Raw genomic sequence first — 21,493 nt, 5'->3', positions numbered from 1 at the left:
TGCGGCGCTTTAAGGAACGGCTTGGAGGAGAGGTCGCTCGCCTCCACCAGATCGTCTTGGTTTTTTTTTTTCTGCCAGCAAAACTGCTAGAGAGTTACCCAAACGTAGAAATTACAGAGATTCCTTAAATGCCAGGTAATGGGTTATTGCAATATCCACCTTAAAGCCACCACACTGGCTGTGCTGCGCTTTCGTTCCTCTCCTCTCTCCCTTGGTAGTTAGCAGAACAACTAGGTGTCTGTCTGTTCCTGGCTAGTATGTCCCTGTTGCACTAAAAATAAGTGTAATGGTCTCCCCGGTCAGTGCTGGTACTTCCCAGATTCCAGAAATGTGAGATATAGACAAAATTTCTGGGCTTGGCCAGTGTGCAGGATAAAATCTCTGTGAGCTGCTGCTGCTGTAAACAGAAGCTTTTAAACGCCAGGGTGGAGAGAGAAGCTGAAAGTGGGCAAGGTGGTGGGGCCTTCATCCATGCCGCGGCCCAGCCTGCACCATGACGTGCCGGCCGACACGGCTTCAATGTGCTCCAACACTGCAGTGCCGCACACGGCCCGGCACGCTGCAGGCACCGCTCGTGGTGAGAGGGAGAGCCATGGGGCCCAGCTTCAGAGAGAGAAACCAGCTCTCTTCTGAAAAAGGAACAGAGATCTGTCTGTATTGCTGCAGCTGAGGGGAAAGGCAAAACAGCTACTTTAAGATTTAAAGCCATAATAATCTACAGTGTTTTCTAAAAACTGTGTCAGGCTCTCCTCTCTGCAGTCGCCAGGTCCTCACAGTGATGAGCTCAGGAGACCTGGTGGGCCCCTGAGATCCCGAGACAGCCGCGTCTTCCCTGGAAGAGATGGAGGCTCCTGTCCTGTTTCATTTGTTTGTTTCTTTCTGTGTTGTGACCTGCCAAGCCCACAACAAGAAAACAGATGAAACTGCAGGAAGTTCAGTCAGTCAGCATTTTGGCAAGTGTATGCAAATTTGAAAATCTATAGTGTCATGAGACTCTGACAACAAGATAACCATGGAGAAAAACAGCCACAGAAAGTGGGAAAAATCTAGAATAATTTTCTCTGCAGGCTACTACTGATATTGCTGCCTTACAGAGCTTTCTCGGATTGAGAACTGTGATCAGGAGGTGTCCTAGCTCTAAACAGGCAGATTAGGGTGTGATACCGTACATCTTTCTCACTTGAAATTGTGGTGACACCAGTAGGTATGATCTTTATGAAATAAATCTTGTAAACTCAAGGAATGAGGGCTGAAAAGGGTTTAAACTTATTTTTCTGTGTTTAAACTTGCGTTTATTTAGTTTCTCTAAAGGGACTGCACTGAAACAGGTAAAAATGTCAATAAAGACAAACCTGCTGATAAATACCAGTTTATAATGAATTTTATCTTGAAATTAAGATTGCAAATCATGGATGGGAAATATGAAGATAAAAAGTTTTTGTTTTGTTTTTCCATAGCAGCTGGTAGAAACACCTTCTGTTTTCAGATGATTCAGTCGTAATGCTTGCTGCTTATTTTTGACATCGTGGCTTTCCAGAGCTGCAGCCTTTCACTGCAGTGCAGAGAGGCTCCTCCAGCTGGCTTCCTGCCACAGGAGAGAGAAACAAGCTACATGCAAACCAGGCTGGAAGCTTTAAGAGAATATCTGAGCCTGGTTCTGTTCTGCAGGGACCAGAACCTCTAGGAAGACTGTTTACAATCAGAAATGCTGTGTTTTGACACGATCCATTTGCATTCCTCTACAGTACCAGCAAATGCTGGAATAATTAAAATTATCTTGTTTTCCCATGTGATCAGGTCTGTCTGTGGTCACAGTAGAGAGGGGATAGCTGGGCAGCCATGTGGTTGTTATACTTCATGAATCCTTGAATATGTGTGCTGGCCAAAGGAGGGGTTTTCAGCTTAAGTTCCTCCTTTTCCCTATTAATGCACATTGCTGATCTATATGAAGGGTCTTTTTACCAAATATGAAGCAAATTTGTGCTTGCAACAGTAGGCATCACCTTCATGAGGTATCATGAGCTGCCTGGGCTGCATACAGGCATTACTGGTCCTGGCGAATGTTACGGGAAGAGAGGTGGTAAGAGTGGGAAAAAAGGAGTTCCCTCAACAGCAAGAGGCTACAAAACATCAGTGAACATCCGTCGTGAGAACGGATTAAAACAAGTAGGCTTAAAATAAAATGATCTTCAGAATATCAGAGGAAGATTCATCTACACAGTTTCAATTTCTCAGTCCTTAACCTGAAATGGTGATATCCTGTCCTACCTTGTAAAGAAAAGTACTAGTATGCTTATGAATACATATGTTTCTGGAAATGAGACCTATGACAGTATCCGAACAAGGGAATAAGGCCTTTAACCAAAGTAAAATATAATTTCATTTTGGCTGTCACACTTGCTAAGGATATTGGAAAAATAAGTGTTACTTCCAAAACACAAAGGCCTTCTCACAAATGGCCTTGATACAACATTGTGGTGAGATCACACCCATCCTTATTTGTGGCATGAGCTTTGAGAATGCTTCCATGTGGAGATACCTGGAGTTGTGCTGCCATTTTTACTGAAAGAGAAACAAAAGTCAAAGGCCTTCAGTTTGACCAAATCACTTTTTTCTTTTTTTTAACAGTTCTGTTACAAATGAATGATATATTACAGCCACACTTCTTCCGCTGTCTTATGGGGGACTTTGCAAGATACTGTCGTCTTCACATGTCTTCAATAAAATTTGTGACAATTTGCAATTCTTGTAGAACTTGCAGAACTGCAGAACTGCAGTTCTGATCAAGGATAGGATGTAGGTGCCTGTGAAATTACCATGCATAGTCATTATGTGCAATAATTGCAGACAAAGTATAAACATAAAAATTAGCAAAAGTGGAGTATTTTGAAGAATTCTGTAATCAGAACTGTGAAGCCAGTAGCCCCACAGAGCAGTTCAAAGAAGCTACAAAATTACATTTTCTACCATAACTGTGTGCATGTCTATCATGACCTCCTTTGCTCTGTAAAGCCAGGAAGTAATTTTAAGATTTCTCCAAAAGAAAGTGCAGACACACCATGTAATCCAGGTTTATAGTTAAATTGCAGCATTACATAGTGCATTTTGTGTTACTGAATATGTTAAGAGTATTCAAAGAAAGTCACCTGCAAGCCAGTAAGAGAAAAGTATGCCCAAGAAAAAAGTTTACTTGCTGTTGCAAATACAAGGCTTGCACGATTAAATATCGTCCCTTTTAATGTTCATCTGCTATTGTGCATGTGTTGACTGCTTATTTGTGGTCACGCTATCATAAATCAAGAATATAGATGTATAACATTAGTAGATAGGTACTTTCAATAGATTAAAAAATTGCATTGTCTCCTATGCTTGGTGCTAGTGTGTTTTTCTGTGTTCTACAACTTCTGGCACCATAATCTTAGAACACCGATTAGGTGAACAAGTAATTTACAAATCCTACAATGTTTGAATGTTCTATGTTTGCACTAAAAAATCATTGTTAATGCAAAATCAACTTTAAAACGACTGTAGAACTATCTGACTAAAGGCTTAACAAAAAAAGTGAACTTAAATTTAGAAACAGGTTTTTGAGCACCATATATATATATAAAAGCCTTATTCCTTCTGGACTTACTTAGAGATGTGTTTGTCCTGCAGGAGCTGGCATTTCTCTCACCTAAGGAAGTCTTTGTTCTGTTGCTTAAGGAGTCTGTGATATTACAAACAGCATCAAGAGAAGCAGATAGGTCCACTTCATATCTCACAAGGTAAAACGAGCAAATTTCCTATTGAAATGTATTTATCCTATAGCACACTGGATATTAATATTTCTATATCCTATACTTGTGTGTGCATGTGTACTGTTTATTCTAAAACATTTTGGTTTCCCTTCAAACTATGACGAACCATAGTGTCAGCTGCCTATACCTTATTCTTGGGTCAGTTTCGTGGAGCTCTACAAGTTGTTTCCCAGCATCCACGATTTATCTTTCTCTAAGAAAAATGTATCCGTATCACCTGGGCACCCTCTAGGGGCCACTTGCAATTTCTTACACATTGTTGTGTTCTTAAAAAGGTCTAGTGATGTTGTAAATATCTGGTATCTGCAAAGAAGAGGCCAAAAGACTGATATGTTCCAGGCAGATATTGGGTAAACCCCTGAAAGTTCCCAAGTCCAGTGAGAACATACTTCATGTGTATAATAAGCTATGTCTGAGCTTCCACATCTAATCATGATATCAAAAATTAAGTAACATAAAAAAATCCTTTCTTTTTTATGCCTGTTTTCTTGCATTCCCTATTTTAGCTCTGCTGCAGGTCCCCCATCAGTCCTGCTATGCCTCCAGATAGCAATAACAGCCTTTGCACTGTCCGCTCCTGTGTTCACGCTGCCCATCAAAGCTAACAGTCAAAGCTGCAGCTAGTTTGTGTCTGCTAGAAGCTCCTTCAAAAACTTCTAGCATCACTTCTTGCACTGAGAATCAAAAAGGTATTAATTTAAAAACAGAGGCTGTTGTGATTGGGCTGAAATGGCTATGGAGAGTGTAAACAATTCCAGAGTTATTTCTGCTATAGGGAAGAGTTGTGTTCCTACCAAAATCCTGATGAAAACCAGGCAGTTTTAGCAAGAGTTAGCAGGCTGCTGTGATTTGAGGCTCCCCAAAACTTTGTGACTTTAATTCTGACTTTTTTTTTTTAATATGAGTGCAAGTGATTTGCTTTTGCTGGATTTTTACTTCAGATTGTCCATCATTATCTTTTATGTAATAAAATGTTAACTAGTGATACTAGTAAAAGTATTGTCATTACAGAAAAAAAAGGAGAATGTTTTGTAGCAAGAACTGAATGACCTTGAGAATAAGGAAAAAAAAAAGAAAACAGAGTGAAATTTAATATTACCAAGAGCAAGATTGTATATTTGGTGACTAAGAACAGGGATTTCTGTCACCAAAAGGGGCTAACCGCCCAGGAGCAACCAGGAGACAGCAGCCCTGGGCAGCAGCTGGCCCGTCCCTCGGGGCCGGCAGCCTGCAGGACGGTGAGCACAGAGCCTGGCTGCGGGCAGCGCGCTCGGCGCCCTCGGGGACGGCCGCAGCCCTGGCAGAGGGTGCGGACGCGGCCTCCGCTCGGGCCGTGCCTGCGCACAGAGGGGCCAGGCCGCGCGGCTGCCCCTGGGAGCCGGGCCCCGCCGCCGCCAGGGCTCGGTGCGGCGGCCTCCTCGGGGACGCGGGCAGCGCCGGCCTGCGCTGAGGCCCAGCCCCGGCCGCGCCCTCCCTGGGCGCCCTCCCGCTGTCGCCCCCGCGGCCCGGCCGCGAGCGGAGCGGCCCCGCAGCAGCCGCCCCTCTGCGGGCGGGGCCGGGCCGGGCCGCTGCCGCCCGCTGATGTCAGGGGCGGCGCCGTGGTTCGCTGCCGCCGTGCGGAGACTGGCGCCGGGTTTGCTCGCGGCGGACACCAGGTAAACTCGTCGGGCCGCTGCTCGTCCGCCATGGCCTCCCCGCAGACGCTTTGTCTTTTGAGCTCAGGCCCCGGCCCACTCGCGGAGCCGCCGCAACCGCGGGTCCGGCCGCGCCGCCTCGGGATCGGGGGAGGGATTGCGGGGTCGGGAGGATGCGAGGAAGTGACGGGACCGGCGGGAGCAATGGGCTCAGCGCAGCTTCGGGGCCCGGGGAGGCGCCGCCACCGGCAGCGGTTCTGTCTCGGTCGCGGCCTCGGGGCGCTGCTGCGGGGCGGCCGCGGCGGCGCCCGTTGGGGCGCGGCGTCCCTGGGGGAGCCCCGGGGCCGCAAGCAGCGGCCCGGCGGGGCCTGCGCCGGGGCGAGGGCGCCTCGCGGAGCTCGCTCCTGCTCTGCGCTGCCTCGGGCCCGCCGTGAGAGCAGTAAAGACAAGTTGGCATTTCGCAGATGCATCAGCTTGTAGCGGCCTCTGGTCTGCTGCACACCAGGCACCTTCCCTGCTGCCGGACTCAGCGGCCTGGGGTTACTTAGTGCTCTGCAGAGTTTATTGCTTTGGGATCAGGAGCAGAAGGCTGTTGATATGGAAATCAACCAGGCTGCTGTGGCTTTGCCTTCCATGAAAATAACAAAAGTTAAATTAAAACAACAGAATACATAAACCTAGATTTCCAAAGACTGTTAACAACCCTACTCCTGCTCAGGTATATAATTCCGACTTGAAATCAGAATCCTGAAATTGGTGCCTTTTACATGAACATTAGCTTGTATACTGAGTTCTCATTTCAAAGACAGGTCCTGCAGCTGTGCCAAGACACAGGAAAATGGAGGATGACGAAATGAGGATGATTGCTGGGAGTCCTGATTCCCAACTGCCCATCCTAATATTAGGCTACATTAGAAAGGGTTGTTCAGAGCAAAATAAACTAAAATTTCACTATCTCTTGCAAATTTCACAAGATACAAGACTTGAGATAAAATGCTATAAATTTGAAAAATCAGACAGCTTTTATACCTCCATTCATTGAGAGTCTGGTGCTGGGCGTGTCTCATTTGGAGGGAACATCACGAAGATTAATTTTTCTTTTATCTTCTTTTTTCTTAAATAAGGTTGGCCTAAATTTTGTTATAAAGTTGGTTTAACGCCCTATCCGTAATTTGTTTTATGCCTCAGAAAAAACAACCATTTGCAAACTGAGGAGGGATATTTAGATGAAAAATGCTGTTTCTTTCATACCATAAAAATAGATGGAAACAAAACCTTCAGAAAAAAAAAGAGAGATTTTAAATTAAATGCACAAAAACTGTGGTTGCACTTAGATTTGATGCTTACTAACCTGACAACCTGAACTGCACTTGGAATTTTCTGTGTTTCTGGTTCATACAAATACATTGAATCATAGTAAAACAGCCTGGAGGACTTGGAGATGATCTAGTCCAACCTCCTATTTCATACGATGGTCAGTTAGACCTCTGTGTTACCATTAATAAAAACCTTAAATGTTAGAGACAGCATAATCTTAAGTTTTGTTATCGTTCGTCTTATTTTTTTGTTGTCTTTCACTTACTTCTACCTTGATTCTTTCTTACTTAATCTAAACCTATCTACAAATGTCCTCTATACTCTGAATATGCAAAGCAAATTATTTCCCAGCGACTTTATTCTATTTGAAGACATTTACTATAACACACAATTTGTTGCACACAAGTCTTACAAATCTTTCTTAGGTACAACCTTCTGCCTGTGACTTTGAGTAATATTGTTTTTTCCACACCAGGCATTATTTTAGAGTCTTCTGTGGTTTTGGTTCTACAGCAGCCTTTAAAACAAATATACTGAGTTCTCGTGCACAAAATACAAAGGGGAGTTGCAAGAGATTTAAGTTAGTTTGTTAAAATGAGCAGATAAAGTTCCCTGTGGCGCTTCTCGTCTCCCGCTACACAGGGCGGGGGGGCAGGATCAGTCCCGCCCCACGCGGCGTCCCGCCAATCCGCGCCGCGACATGGCGGCCGCGGGAAGCGCGCCCGGCCTCACAGCCTAGGCCGGCGGCGGACGCGCATGGAGCCCGGCGGCAGCCAGTTGGAGCCCGGCTTTTCGCAGCCGGGCACTCCGCGCCTCATCGTGGAGGACTCGCAGCCTGAGAGCGCGGGCGAGGGCTGCCTGGCCCCGCCGTCCCGTCAGTTCCCGGCGCGGCGCTGCCCGAGCCCCGTGCTGGTGGGTGCGGGCGGCGAGCGGCCCGCGGGCGCGGCGCGGCCCTGCCTCATGCGGTGCCCTCCTCTCTTGCAGGAGCTCGTGCGTGGTCGCGGCGGGAGCCGCGCAGGCGGCGGCGCCCAGCGGGCGCCAGGCGCAGGTAGGAGCGGGGCGGGCAGGTAAGCGGGCGTGGGGCGCCGCCGCGCTGACGCGCTGTGGTTGCAGAGCTCATGGCGGCTCCTGCCCGCGCGGAGGCCGCCGGCCCGCGCCGCCGCGTCGCCGAGGAGGAGCCGCCGCCTGGCGGGGAGAGCAGGTGCGTGGCGGGGCCGCCCGCGGTGTCGGGAGCCGTCGGGCCCGCCTGGCGGGGCGCGGGGGGGCGCCGGGCCCGCGCGGGGGCTGCCCGGGGGCAGTGAGGGTGACTCTCTTGCAGCGTCCGCGGAGGGGCCGGAGCAGAGGAGGAAGGTGACGCCGAGGAGCGCGCTGCCTCGCCGTGTGTGGAAGGTAACTGTCCCCTTCAGATCTCTCATGTAATGAGAGGCCTCCGGGCTGTGCAGACGGGCTGAGAAGAGGGCCTGTCTTGTTCAGGGTTTCATAAGTTGCTGTGACACTGTTCTTTTTTTTTTTTTTAAGCATATATTGAGTCTGTGCAAACAGCGACAGATGACTTTTGGGGAAACTTTCATATGTATACTAGTTCAGGATGTTTTGTTTTAGATACGGGCACGTCGCAGTTGCAGTTTGGCGCTCTAGAGCTCTCTCAGAGCCAGGACTTTGAGAGTGACTTTGCATCCGGTGAAGGAGATGCTGACCCTTCTTTAAAACTTGTGAAGAATGATACTAAAGATGGTATGTAGAAATGAGCTTGGAAACACTTCTGTTGCTCTGCCACTTCCCAGCTTTCTTTAACTTGTGGATGTTGTATTCCTTTGTCAGGAGGGGCAGGATTTGCAGTTTGTAAAAATGAGTTCATAGGATACTGGCAGTTGTGATGCTTTCTGCCTTCGCTTTCTTTTGGACCTTCCCTTTTGCTTGTTTTCTTCTTGTCCGAGTGATGTCATTGTTTATTATACCCTTTTCCTAATCTGTTATCAAAACATCCACTTTGTCTTTTTTTCTTTTTTTCCTGTTGATGCTAATTTTTAATTATTAAAACTTGACTTGAGATTTGTGGAATTTACAGAACTCCACATGTTTCTGACTGCAGGGTAATCCAGATGATCTTGGTAACAATATTTTTTTTCTTTGTCTTGCTAGAACTGAATGTGGGTAGCAGTGAAACTGTTTCCAGCAGAGAAACACATCCTGCCCTGGAGTCCCAGCCAGGGGGGTCTAAACGGTAAAGCAGTTCACCTGTCCACCTTCTCAGTAGATAGATCTCTTGCTGAAAATTGCAAGATTTTTTTTTGTGTGTGTGTGTATGTGATTTATTAGTAGATTTTTAGGAGTAGGAGAGGTCAGGCTTCAAAGCAAATGAGAAAAATGAAGAGAAAGGTGACATACTGATGAGAGAGTGCTGCCGGAAACATGCTGAAGGGTTGATACAGCAATACTGATGGAGGAGCACTGCTTTCATCCTGTTACAGAGCTAAAGATGCTGAAATGATTTTTTAAATTGTGCTAGCATTGGACTATAGGAAGATACACTAATTTCTAAAAGCTTAGAAACCTAAATATACTTAAGTGAGTATACTTAAAGTTTTAGTTTAAGTTGAAGCTGTGCTAAAACCTCAATCACTGCAGTATAGAGTGGTTGAGGAGAAACCCAGGACTGTTGACTGTGATGTATAGACTTACGTGTTGGACACTGCTGAGTACTTGCTCTCATAAGGTTTATAATTTATAATTCTAATCACTTTCTCAGGTGTGAAATTTTTAGTTCTTCTCATTGTCATACTTGGTCACAAAATAGTTTTTAAAAGGAGGTGAAACAAAATTCTTAGATTCCACATTGAAGAGAAATCAGTAGAACAATCTACATTAGCAGAAAACTTTCAAAACAACTCTGAAAATGTAAATAGTCCGGGATGAACCTTTTTTTTATTAAGTGATGAAATCTGTTCTTCCGCTACCCCCTGCGTTTATTACTGTGCCATACTCAAACAAGTGAATAGATTACATCTATGCTGATACATTTTCTTTACAATTTTGTGGTACTGTTCGATACCTTGAATTTCTCAGGTCAGTGTCTGTATCTTACTTTTCCAGAACTCTGAAGGAAGGAGCAGAGGGTACCAGGAAACAAATGCATGTCTCTGATCTGCTTAAAACTGAGAAATCCCCTGATTGCAGTCATCAAGAGTTGGAGATCTTGTCAAGTCAGGAAGAGATGTTTTCTGAGGATAATGCAACAGGTAACAATAGACAAACAGTTTAAATGTCTGTCCCAGGGATCATAACTATCCCTGTTTGATCTTCTAGTGTGAATAGAATTTAGTATCTTAGGATATGCACAATACTTTGATTCTTTTTCAATAAACAATGCTATATGGCACATCTCGTTAGTAAAGTGAGATTGGTTTGTTAAATACTTTTTTTTTTTCCTGTGTCTGTTGAAGAACAAAAATAAACCTGTTTCCCACTTCTGAAACTGGTAGTAATAATAATGCTGATTCTTTCTTGTGGTGCACAACCTAAAGCATGGATAAATACTGTAGGCTTAATTATGATAATTAACTTGGGCAAAGCATTCCAGCTTAGTTATCTGAATTGGCATTCCTGTTACGAATCCTGCAGGATCCTGTAACCAGAATCTTACTGCAGTTTCAGGTTTGCGTTTTCCTTCCTTCCTTTCTTCTGCCTGTTTTTGATATCAGCAAGTAGGAAGGGGTTCTTTAAAAATATCTTAATGGTGAAAGGTTTAGAAAATACATTTTTTAAAAAACTTAAAATTTGAAAAGCAGGTCAGTCACTCTACAAAGCATGTCTTAAATGAAATTTCACCTTTTTTTTTTGTTTGATTTTAATTTGTGCAGCAGTATGATCTTGCATGTGAACCCTCTGTAGCCAAGAGGGTTAAATGTCTTATTCAAACTGAGACAGTGGTCCTTGCAATGCATCTTTGCTTGTAAGGGCCTTGCCTGTATTTGCATTCATTTTCTGGATCAGTTGATTGTGGAGCCATTGGTGTTTTTTCTTGTAAAACATATCTGGCCTTACTAAAAAAAAAAAAAAAAAAGTCCATTCTACAGCTACAAGTGTACCTTTTTCATCGTAAGTGTATCGTAAGTTCAGGGGGCAGAATTAGATTATGTGCTGTCTTTTTTCCAGCTCCGTGTGGAAGAGTAGTCCTGTTGTTTTCTACCTGAGGAGTAACTTTGTGAATATCAAAATTTTCTGATCAACTTGTCTTAATGGCCGAATTCCTATTATTGTTTCCTTTCATTTAAAATAGCTTCTGAGAGTGGCTGCATTGTAACTAAGGTGGAAGAGGGAAGATCTCTCGCATGCACCCCTGCTCGTAGTCTGCACCTCCTACAGCTCTCTGGACAGGGATCCCTTATGCCAGAGAGTCACTCCAAGTAAGCAGAGACCCCAGCGTGTATTTTGGTAGTTCCTGTACCATTTCCACTATCTTATTCATTCAAGGATTGATGCTATCTCTTCCCCTTTGCTCCTGCAACCTGCACAAGTTTGATCTCCACCCATTCATGCTTGTGCCTTGCAGTTTAGAATAGCCACCAAGTTACAAGTTCTTGAACTTCCATTCACACAGTTTGAATGGGATTTTCACATTATGTCTTTGCTTTATTTTGGTAGTATTAAATTAGAGATTGGGGGAGTTTTTCAGATCTCTCGTCTAAGTCTCCAGAGTAGAGAATGTTTGGCTTGCTTGGAATCCAGAAAGCTGGTACATCTTCTGTGAAAAAAATGTAACTAGTCCATATTTCCTGAATTGCATTAGTTTATGGCCAACTAAGCAAGGCATACTTCACATAGGAAGATTTTAGTGTAAAGCAGCAGATCTTACATTTATTTCACAGAGAGGACTTATTTGAGAGGAGATTGTAGACAAGGGGAGGAAGCCCATGTTATTTAAATGACCACTGTATTTCTAATACAGTGATTGATGCTATAATCCCTGTTATACTTTGGAGGTGGTTTTCTTATTTTTTTTCTTAAGGCGGAGGAAAGTTTTATTTCACTCTCTAAGGTGGAGAGCAGGAGGTGCTGTCAGAACAGTAGGGCTGGGTGTAGCCATAACCAGATCATGTGCTAACTCACTGCTGTTGGAGGCAGTGAGGGAGGTAGTATTTTCCTTAATTTCCAATTAAATCTGTGCTGTCAGAGGGGTTCCTAGTCACCTTTTCCTAGTTGGAGATCAAAAGTAGTACTTCCTACTTTTGATATAAGATAGAAACATATGCAAGAATGAAGATAGGAAAGATGTGTGTTACTTACAATAGGACAGTAGTTCAGAGACACTAATCTTAAGCAGTACTCTGCAAAAGCTCTTTTTTTTTTGAGATTTCCATAGCTAGGATATAGTTTACTAAACCAAAAGTTTAATAGATTGGGTACTTGAAAGAGGGCCTCCCAAAATACCTGAAAATGTGGTTTGTTTATATCTTTATTGGTGTTGGTAGTATGCTTGTTTATGTGCTTGTTGTTGGTCATAAAAATACCCTAATTTGACTAACTTGTTCCTTCATGGCTTCTTATTGACATCTGCAGGTATGTGTTCCCAGGAAGTTGGGCTGTTGGTGTTCTGTGCTAATCTTCTGATCTCTTAGGGATTTAGGCTGAGGATGTTGGTTCTTTTAATGTGTACTCATTCTGTTTGCAAAAGCACGCAGTTGTCTAAGAAGATATACTGCCCTTACCCCTCTTTCTTACTGGCATGTCATAATGGACCATGTAAAAAACTGACTTTGTTTCAGTTTAAGCAAATGATATTTAAAAGTTGCACTGTTAGAGGAGCATAAATTTATTTTGCAATGGAATTAACAGTGCTGTTGTGATAAATAACTGTGTCAGGTCTCTTGCTAGCAAACATCTGACACTCTCTATGTGAGTGTACTTGTGATAAGCTGGAGCTTTGTCTGGGGAGGAGTTAACAATTTTTTCGCTGCTGTATGTTTTTCCTTTTCTATGTTCCTTTCCTGGGATCGGTAGTGGTCCTTCAGGCCTAGTTGTTCCTTCTCCTGGTGCCTTGGAAACCAACACTCTTGTCCCCAGCAGTCCTACTGAGCAGGAGGAAGCAAAAGGTAAAACTGTCTGCGTACAGTGAAACTGTGGTGTTTTTTTCTATACACTTGACTTGGTCTGAATATGCGTTTTTTTTTTTTTTTTTTTCCCCCCGCAAACCCTGGTTAGGTTATATTTTAAAGAATAAAGTATTATTGAGAGTACTGAAAGGGGTAGATGTGGGAAGAGATGAGTTTGTGACCCATATTGTGGTGTGCTATTGATATTCCCTACATAGCTATTGTAATTAAATTGGTACTGTTGGCTAGTTCTCGTGCGTGAAAGGTGGTATATGTACTCTGTATCAGATACAGTACTGCTTGCAATTGTCCTGCTTATTTAGAGGCAAATCATTCTTGCTACAAGTGATATTTGTATTAAATGCATATTACTACATATAATATGATATATGATACTAGATACAGGAGAACTGCATTGAAACAATTCTTTGCCTTAACTTAGATGCCTTATGCAATATTAAAAAAAAAAAGTTCATGTATTATATGTGTATTCTAGAAGGCTGTGTCAAAAGAGGGATTGTTCTGTAGCATACCTTGGCTCTCGTATGTTTTCTCTCTGATGCTATCCACTGTCCAAGATACCCATGCAGACCTCTAGTATGACAAAAAATCACTATTCCTTTCTGCGAGATTCCTGTCTTGTTCATCGCACAAAATGCGAAGTACCTTTATAACATTTGTTTAGCCAGTGAATTTTTTAGTTCTGAATTTGTCTGTATTTTAATAGAAGCAGCAAAAGAAAAATAAAACTGATCTTAGATCAGTTTAGTAAATCTCAGATCCCTTTTTCTAATGGTAGAAAGTCTAGGACTTCTGTAGCAAAGTGGTTACAGGTGGATTTTTGTTTCTTTGTTTGTTTTATGTCTCAGCCTGAAATTAAGGATATATATATATATATATATAATTATATATATATATATATTATATATATAAATATATATATATATATTATATTATATATATAAATATATATTTATATAGGATATATATAATAATATAATTAAGGATATATATATAGATATAGATATAGATATTTGTGTTGATTCTCTCCAAAAGGATTCATCTGGAGTGAAGATTGCAGGTTCACCAGTTTAATTATCAAAAAGTTATATGAGCCACTAAAGACAAAATCTTTTAATAGAATGATGGAAACTGTAAGTATTAGTTAGGAATCTGCCAGTAATTTATTTTCTGTGCTTTCAAACTAGAAGAACAGATGGATGTATCACTCCCAGCTGAAAGAAAAAACTTGATACAGGAGAAGCATGGAGCAGATGTGCTAATGGAGATCAGCACCCCATGTATCCTACCAGAAGCTCCTGTCCTGCTGCAGGCTTCTACTCCAGTGTCCCAGAGTGCCCGGGCCTTCTTTCCTGGATCTCTGCCTATACCATCACAACCAGAGTTCTCTCATGTGAGGATTCACATAAATATTTTTTCATACTTCTTTTTGTATGTAATTTTGTAAATATTTTTCATACTTATTTTTCATAAGTTTCATGCTCTTCTATATGTAGCAGTTTATTCTTAGAGAGAAGGTGCAGACCAATTTAAGAAGGCAGAATGCATTATTCACACATGGCATCTGTTGCCTTTTGATCTATGTTTTTTTTTTGTGCTCTTTGTTTCTCTGAAAGACTGTTGTTTTCAGATACTGATACACATACCATGTCTCAAACCATGTTGTAAATTAGACCTTTACAGCAGTAGACCTTAGCATCATTTGTCACAGAGAAAGTGAAGCTGTTTTGAAATAAAAGGAATTAACTTAACGTATTTTTCTTCTAACTTCTTTTAACTTTTTTCTAATTTTAGCTGTTGTTTGTTTTGTGCTTCTTCATTATGAAAGTTAGTTACTATTCAAACATATTAAACAGCCAGCTGGTGACACTGGAGCTTAAAATAACAAAGTTTATTAACTCAAGGTAGAGAATAAAGTTTTTACGGGAGACTGCAGTAGTAGAAGCAAATAGCCTCTTCTGCTTAGCTAGAAGTGGCTTTCATGCTAATATCATGAATAGATCTTCCAAAAAGTCTTTATGGAATCCATGGTTTTTGAACTGATAACAGCAGCAGAATTGCAATACTTCCCCCTCATCCTTCATGGTTTGGTAACTGGAAGGACTAACCAAGGATCATTTTTGATTCTACCACAGAGGTGCTAAGAAATAATGGATGATGATCATTTTTCTTAACAAGGTGGTGGTGATTGTAACCCGTGTTCTTACTAGTTTTGTGCTGAGCTTGTGTTCTGTAATCCAATGTCATGTTCTGTGACTAACATCAGCCCTACTGTGGCTGCCTTGTTGCTTGATGGGGCACATAACTTTTTCGGCAGAAGACAGTTCATGGTACTCTTCTTATTTTCCTTTTTTTTTTTTTTTTTTTTTCCCCTTTCATTTTAGGATATCTTTATTCCAACTCAGAGTCCAAAGGAGAGGCATAAGGGAGAAAATAAAGCTGCTGTTTTACCCCACTCATGCTTGCCTGGAGATCTCTCTGGATCCACAGGTGCTTTGTCAAGGATGCCTTCAGAGGACTCTTTTTCACAGCCTTCTGATACCTGTAAGTTAATGCTTTCTGTCAGTGAATGTAGCCAGCCCACAAATGCAGAAGACAGTTCAGGCTCTCTGGAAACTGGCCGAGATAGTGAAACTACACAGATAGAGATGGTTTCTGAATGCAAGGCCTCCGACTTGAGTCTCAGTTCCATGAAGAATGACGATGTACAGCTGAGACTGGATGCAGGACACCAAGGTCTCTCCGAGAACTGTGAAAAAGCGAAAAAGGAGGATGTCCAGGCCACAAGAAAGCCTGTAATATTAGTTGCTGAGGGCATAGCAAATGATGGGTCATTAGTCCCTACATATGACAGTGATCATGAGTGCAATTCCAGAAGTCAAGCTGCTGCAGATCTGTCTGACCAGCCTGAGGTTTTGTCATATACTCTGGATAAAGAAGCACAGTCTGATGATAATCCAGTGGACGAAAATTCTGAACCTGAGGAAGTTCCTGAGACTCAGTGTGAAGAACAAGAAAAGCTTCAGGTAGAAATGAAACAAGCAAGTAAAGATGGGTCTCTTATCAACATAACTGATACTCAGAAGTTTATGCCTGAAAATAAAGTACAGTGTCATGAAGATATGGAAGTGGAACTGGCTGATGGTTCTTGTAAAAACGTCAAGAACTTGTCAGATCAGACCCAGGAATTAGAAAAGGCTGGACCAGACAGCTGGGAAAAAAAAACTTCAGAAGCTTGCATTTTGGGTAATGCAGAGGTGACAAACATGGAGAGACTGTCCTTTAGGAGCGTTTCAGAAAACATACCAAAGCTCAGTAAAGTCTCATCTCCACCTTCTGTAGGAGGGTTATTGGAACAGCACAACAATTTGCTTCCCAAGTTAAAGATTGACGTTTCATCAGAAGAGGCACTGTGTGCTAAAAACCATCCTGGCAGTTCAGAATTAGGCCAGATAATGAATCAGCCAGCGTGTCAGGAGAAAGGAGCTAATACGCTGGTGACTCAACAAGAGAATCAGATTCCAAAGGGTACAGCAGATATTGTTATGACGAGGAATCTGGAGCAGGAAGAGCAGATACAGCCACAGGAGAAGGCAGCTGCTAAGTCTCCTAGTCCTTCCAGTGGTAAGTGAATTCAGGTTAGTAGTTCTTTGAGTAATGTTAAGGACAGCTGTGTACAGTTCTTGGTGTTTTTAGGAAGCACTGATATTGGCTATATGTTGACTGGTGTATCTAAGAACAGCACTGCGTGTGATAGTGCTGTATAGGTTTTTTTTGTATTCTACTGTCACATTATAAAATCTACATGACTTTTTTCCCCTCTTTAATGCTGCAGCAGGCAATTATGATGAGTAGTACTTGTTCCTAACACGCTCTCACTACTTCATGGCAGGATCCTGATTGAGCAGCTTTAAAAATGCAGAATATTCTACCTTGACAATGCTCAAGGATTTTTTTCTTTTTTTTTCAGAAGTAACAGTGGTGTCCTTGAAAGACAGTGTGGTGGTCTGTACCTTCCCTCTTTCAGGTCTCCTTACCCTTCTGTATTCTGCATTAGGGTGATTTTTCTTGCTGGATGTTAGAGCATCATTGAGGTAGACACTAGACTAGTAAATTTATCTTGAGATGGTTTTGAAATTGAATGGCTTTACACCCACTTAAGCTGTGGTCCAACAGATTGCTAAGAAAGCAGGAGACAATATGGAAAGAAGCAGACTAGCTCCTTCACAGTTTGTTCTTTTTCACCGCTTTTCTTGAGCTGGGATGAGATTTTATGCAGTGAGCCTGAATAAGGAATGTTTCTGGCTCAAACCTAACTAACAAGAAACAGAAAAGGTTGCTGGTTTTCCAGTGCAGCTCTGAGTAGCTCTACTAGTCATAGAATCGTAGAATCATAGAGTGCTTACGGTTGGAAGGGACCTCTAGAGGTCATCCAGTCCAACCCCCCTGCACACGCAGGGTCACCTAGAGCACGTGGCACAGGGCTGCGTCCAAGCGGGTTTGAAGATCTCCAGAGAAGGAGACTCCACAACCTCTCTGGGCAGCCTGTTCCAGGGCTCTGGCACATTAAGAGGAAAGGATGGGACCTATCTGGGAGTGACCCCAACAATGCTGCCTTAATATTATTCTGACTAGAGCCTTCTGCCTTTGTATATCACCTCTGTGTTAATGTGAGAGTGCCTTAGCATTAAAATCACTTTAACATGCTACTGTGTAGTTAAATAAGAAAACTGAAATGCTTCTCTGAATTTTGTGGAGATTTTGCCTCTTAGTTGGTGTTGTTTTAAAACACAGAATTCTGTTACTTGAGTGAGAAAGTAGTATAAACAAAAAAAAATGTATCGTGCAAACTTTGGAGATCTAAGCAGCCTTTCCTTAGGAATGATACTTTAGAGTTTTGTAGCTTTTTTTTTTTTTTTTTTTTTTTTTTTTTTTTTTGTAATAGAGATTCGACAGAAGATGAGAAAGCAATGGAACAACTATGAACATTCCATATAGTTCTGGCCACAAATACTGAAAATTTATATGATTAGGAATATAGAGAAATGTATTTTTTTATTTATGTTTTATTTTACTTTTTTAATGGAAGGAGGAAATGAATCTTAATGTGTCCTGGTCCAAATGTTGTCTTCAAGCTCATTGAAGCAATAGAGTTCGTCTTCTATTTGCAAATAGATGGGATGTTTTCCCCTTTATGACAGCAGTAGGCAATTTCCTGTCTCTGAAGTAGGTGAACATAAAAGTTGAGTGTGGCAACATGAATTGTCAATAAGTTATTGTTGTCTCTGTCCCCTGAACTGACTAGTATGCTGTTAGAAGTTTATTTAACCATTTATGCTGATTTGCTGGGTACTTTATTCACTGTGAATTATTTAAGACCTTCAATTAGAGTAACATGGAAGATCAAGAGAGTTGGGCAATGCTGTTAAATGAGATGTTTAGCAGGGAACATGCTTTTGAACCTACTACTAGATACAAAATCCCCAGTCTGGGATTTCAATTTGTGCAATCTATAGAGTCACAAGTTAGGTAGAATTTCTCTTATCATTTGCAGGTTGTAGCATTTTTATATAGCTCTATAGTCTGTTCTGCAGAGAATTGTACAAGTGATCAAGTTTTCTAGCATATTTTGTTTGAGAAATTAGTGTAAGAAACACTGTTTACAAACGTACCCCCTGCTCAGTCTAATTTTTCCTTTTGCACATTCCCAGTTGCAAACTACCCTAAAAATTTCCTGCTCTTTCTCAGTGAGGGACATCTCTCGTTTCCTCTGCCAGTTTATGTCTTTTCAAGAGATAGAGATTTCTTCAGAACTCCTCTGATCAGTCTCATCCATCTGGTATTTTTATTGCTATTTTCTAAACTACTTGTTTACTTTTTACAGTTATGAAGTGATCTTCACTGCTGTTTATGGCAGCTTTGGCTGTTTCTTCCTGACAGCTTTTTGAGCTGATTCTTACATGGTTCCCTCCCCTTTTCTTCAGTTCTTGTGACCTGCTGACTTCTGGAACATGTGATCCTGTTTGGAAAGGTCAAAATGGCAGATTTCAAAAAGAAGCAAGAGGAAGATCTTTCTTCTTTATGTCTGAACAGAAGTAGGTGAGATGAATTTGAAGTGCTAGATAGAGATTTGGATGAAAAGTGTTTGAGTATAATCTTTCACATGTGTTTGATACCAAATTTTCTGGTAAGTTTGAGAAACATAACTATTAAATAGTATGGAGCTGGTTGATAAGAGGAGACAAGGTATTCAAAAAAATAAGAGGAAGGTAATATCTTGTTTGGTGAGACAAGAATGACAAGTAAATACTGATTTCTATAGAAGCTGGATTAATGAAGTATGGAAAAGAGATTTGAATGCTCATGTAGGTAATCAATTTTGGAGGGACTTCCAGTGCAAGGTAATAGCAATTTTCAACCTAGACTTTGACGTCAATACCTCATGATTTGTTTTGAAAAGAAATAAAGCTCAAGTTACTGTTGAGGAGTGTGGAGCCTTGTGGCCACAGACTCTTAACATCACAAACACCTGCAAACACCTTGTGCAGTAATGGCTTCTTTTTGAGTCTTGTAAAAATCCCCTTGTTTCAGGGAATCAAATCCATTTTTGCTTTAGATTCTAAAATGTCACTTTCCCGATGCATTTATTCATACATATAAAAATGGTAGTAGTAATTTAATGGATGTCTGTCTTGCACCTCTTCTTCTGAATGTGGCAGGACCAGCCAAATGTTTGGGATTTTCTGTTTCATGTTGTTTTCTTTCACATTCTATAACCAGTGGCCATGGATTTCTTTCAGAATGTTAAAGAAAACTCTTTAGTTGTTAGGAGATGGAGTAGAGTTTGTCAGCTGGCCAGAAATGCGAGGAGTTCAAATACCATGTAATGTTGAATGGTTGGAAGAGAAAGTGGCATATACCTAAAATTTGATGCTGCGCAGAAATGAAATAAAAAGTGACTAGTTATAAAGTATTAATAAAGATTATGTTTTTGTGGAAGATAGCCTTCTCATTCTTCCAAGACATCTTTTGAATTTCTCTCCCTTCTTTCCCTGCCACCACACGCACACAAAGAAGGGGAAATAAATGAATTTCACTCCTGTATCAGAAGGGTAGCTTTTAGGCATGTCCTAAAACATATCCGTGTGAATTCTTCATGTTCTCTTGAAAGTAAACCTTCTGTGCTAGAAGCAAACTTTCTGTGCTAGATCTGCTGCTACCATTCCTTGCTGAACTCTCATTTGAAGTATCTAAGTGCAAAATGATCTTTCCATGAACTTTTAAGAACTTCGCAGCTACGTTGCATTTTCTACTACCTAGCAAAGCATCTGTTTATGAAACAATCATTCTTTTGGGATACATTTTACCCAAGCAGATTTTTACATTGAAAAAAAATCGTTAGGAACATCCATTGTTCCAAGCAGACGGGAGGAATTGCTTCCATTGACCTCCTGTACAGTCTTGATAATATAGGCTAGTATTGGCCTTCTTCACTGCTGATTCATGTTAAACTTATTTTCCACCAGCTTTTTTTTGAAAGCTGCTTTCTAAGTAGTTAGCACATAGCCTGTTCTGATGAGTAGGGTAGTTCTGTTCAAGGTGTAGAGTTTTAGATTTGCCTTTTAACTTCATGGGGTTTCCATCAGACAATTTATTTAGTTCATAGGAATCTTTCCGAGTAGCATTTCTACTCTCTAGCGTATTTATTAATGATCTGAAAGAATACAGAATGCAACCTCAGCAAGTTCATGGACTACACCAAGTTGGAAGATGCAGTTAAGATATTAAGTAGTATAGGCCCCAGTATTGACAGCTGAGGAATGCCACTGGTAACCAGCCACCATCTGAACTTTCTTGATGGACTCTTAAAGACGTCTTGGCAGCATGCAGGGTCTCTGATGGAGTCGGAGTGAATTTGTGGTTCAAAAAATACAATTGTCCTTCAGAGGTCTGTAGCAAAACTGTCCTTGAGCTCTTTTTGAGGATGATAAAGGAAGTGGACTGCTACTGTCCTTTGTCTTGAAAGGAACAGTTCTATTCTGCCTGAGGTTGGTGAGCTCCCGCCTTCCACTGGCAGTTGGGAAATAATGTTAGTGCTGCCCGGGCTAACCAGTACTGATGTACCTTTTTTTTTTTTTGTTGAAAGTTTTAGTGAGCTTCAGGATCTTAGAGCATTTCAGGTTCTTGATCTAAGTAGAATCTCTCTTTGTCTTGTGTCTTCTGCATGACAGAAATAACTGTATATCTTATCTAGCCCATTTTGCAAAACTATGAAGTGCTTTGCTTCCACCAGAAAACTAGCTTTTAGCAATATGCAGATTTCTTTTAGCAGAAATAATTCTATTTCTGTGCTTACATGTAGAATAGCTTTGCCTCTGGTGAGATATCAGGTATAGCAGAAGTTGGCCAATCTTTCTTTATTACTTGCTGTTACTTTTACCATTAATGGACTTAAGGCATTTTGACAGTTTGCATTAACTGTGAAGAATCTTTTTTTTTTTTTTTCTCTCTCCAAACAGAGGGAACATTTTCTGAATTTACTTTTGCCAGCACAGATTTGGTTACCTGTTAATGCTATTCTTAAAATGGCAGTTCTGAATTCTTAAGGGTAGCCATGCTGGAACAGACT

The 21,493-nt window shown here is 41.6% G+C and overlaps 1 protein-coding gene across 2 annotated transcripts in view; it reads left to right on the top strand.

The window, feature by feature from the left end:
* The first annotated feature begins 7,500 nt into the window (after positions 1-7,500).
* The window catches only part of TP53BP1 (tumor protein p53 binding protein 1), a 31,680-nt gene continuing 17,687 nt past the window's right edge, over positions 7,501-21,493 (top strand). The window contains exons 1-11 of one of the 2 annotated variants that reach the window (XM_088529752.1): positions 7,501-7,663; positions 7,736-7,810; positions 7,867-7,952; positions 8,070-8,140; positions 8,354-8,485; positions 8,894-8,975; positions 9,845-9,990; positions 11,031-11,157; positions 12,752-12,843; positions 14,052-14,257; positions 15,249-16,488. In XM_088529752.1, coding sequence (XP_088385878.1) covers positions 7,508-7,663; positions 7,736-7,810; positions 7,867-7,952; positions 8,070-8,140; positions 8,354-8,485; positions 8,894-8,975; positions 9,845-9,990; positions 11,031-11,157; positions 12,752-12,843; positions 14,052-14,257; positions 15,249-16,488 — 2,413 coding nt within the window. In that variant the 5' untranslated portion in view covers positions 7,501-7,507. Of the gene's footprint in view, positions 7,664-7,735; positions 7,811-7,866; positions 7,953-8,069; positions 8,141-8,353; positions 8,486-8,893; positions 8,976-9,844; positions 9,991-11,030; positions 11,158-12,751; positions 12,844-14,051; positions 14,258-15,248; positions 16,489-21,493 lie in introns of those variants that run through there. The other variant, XM_010226063.2, reaches the window with a different exon arrangement.

Source organism: Tinamus guttatus, unplaced genomic scaffold (assembly GCF_059628265.1).
Source record: "Tinamus guttatus ecotype Peru unplaced genomic scaffold, ASM5962826v1 Tinamus_guttatus_pri_ptg000004l, whole genome shotgun sequence".
Lineage (NCBI taxonomy): Eukaryota > Metazoa > Chordata > Aves > Tinamiformes > Tinamidae > Tinamus > Tinamus guttatus.
This window is presented reverse-complemented; position numbering and strand designations above follow the sequence as displayed.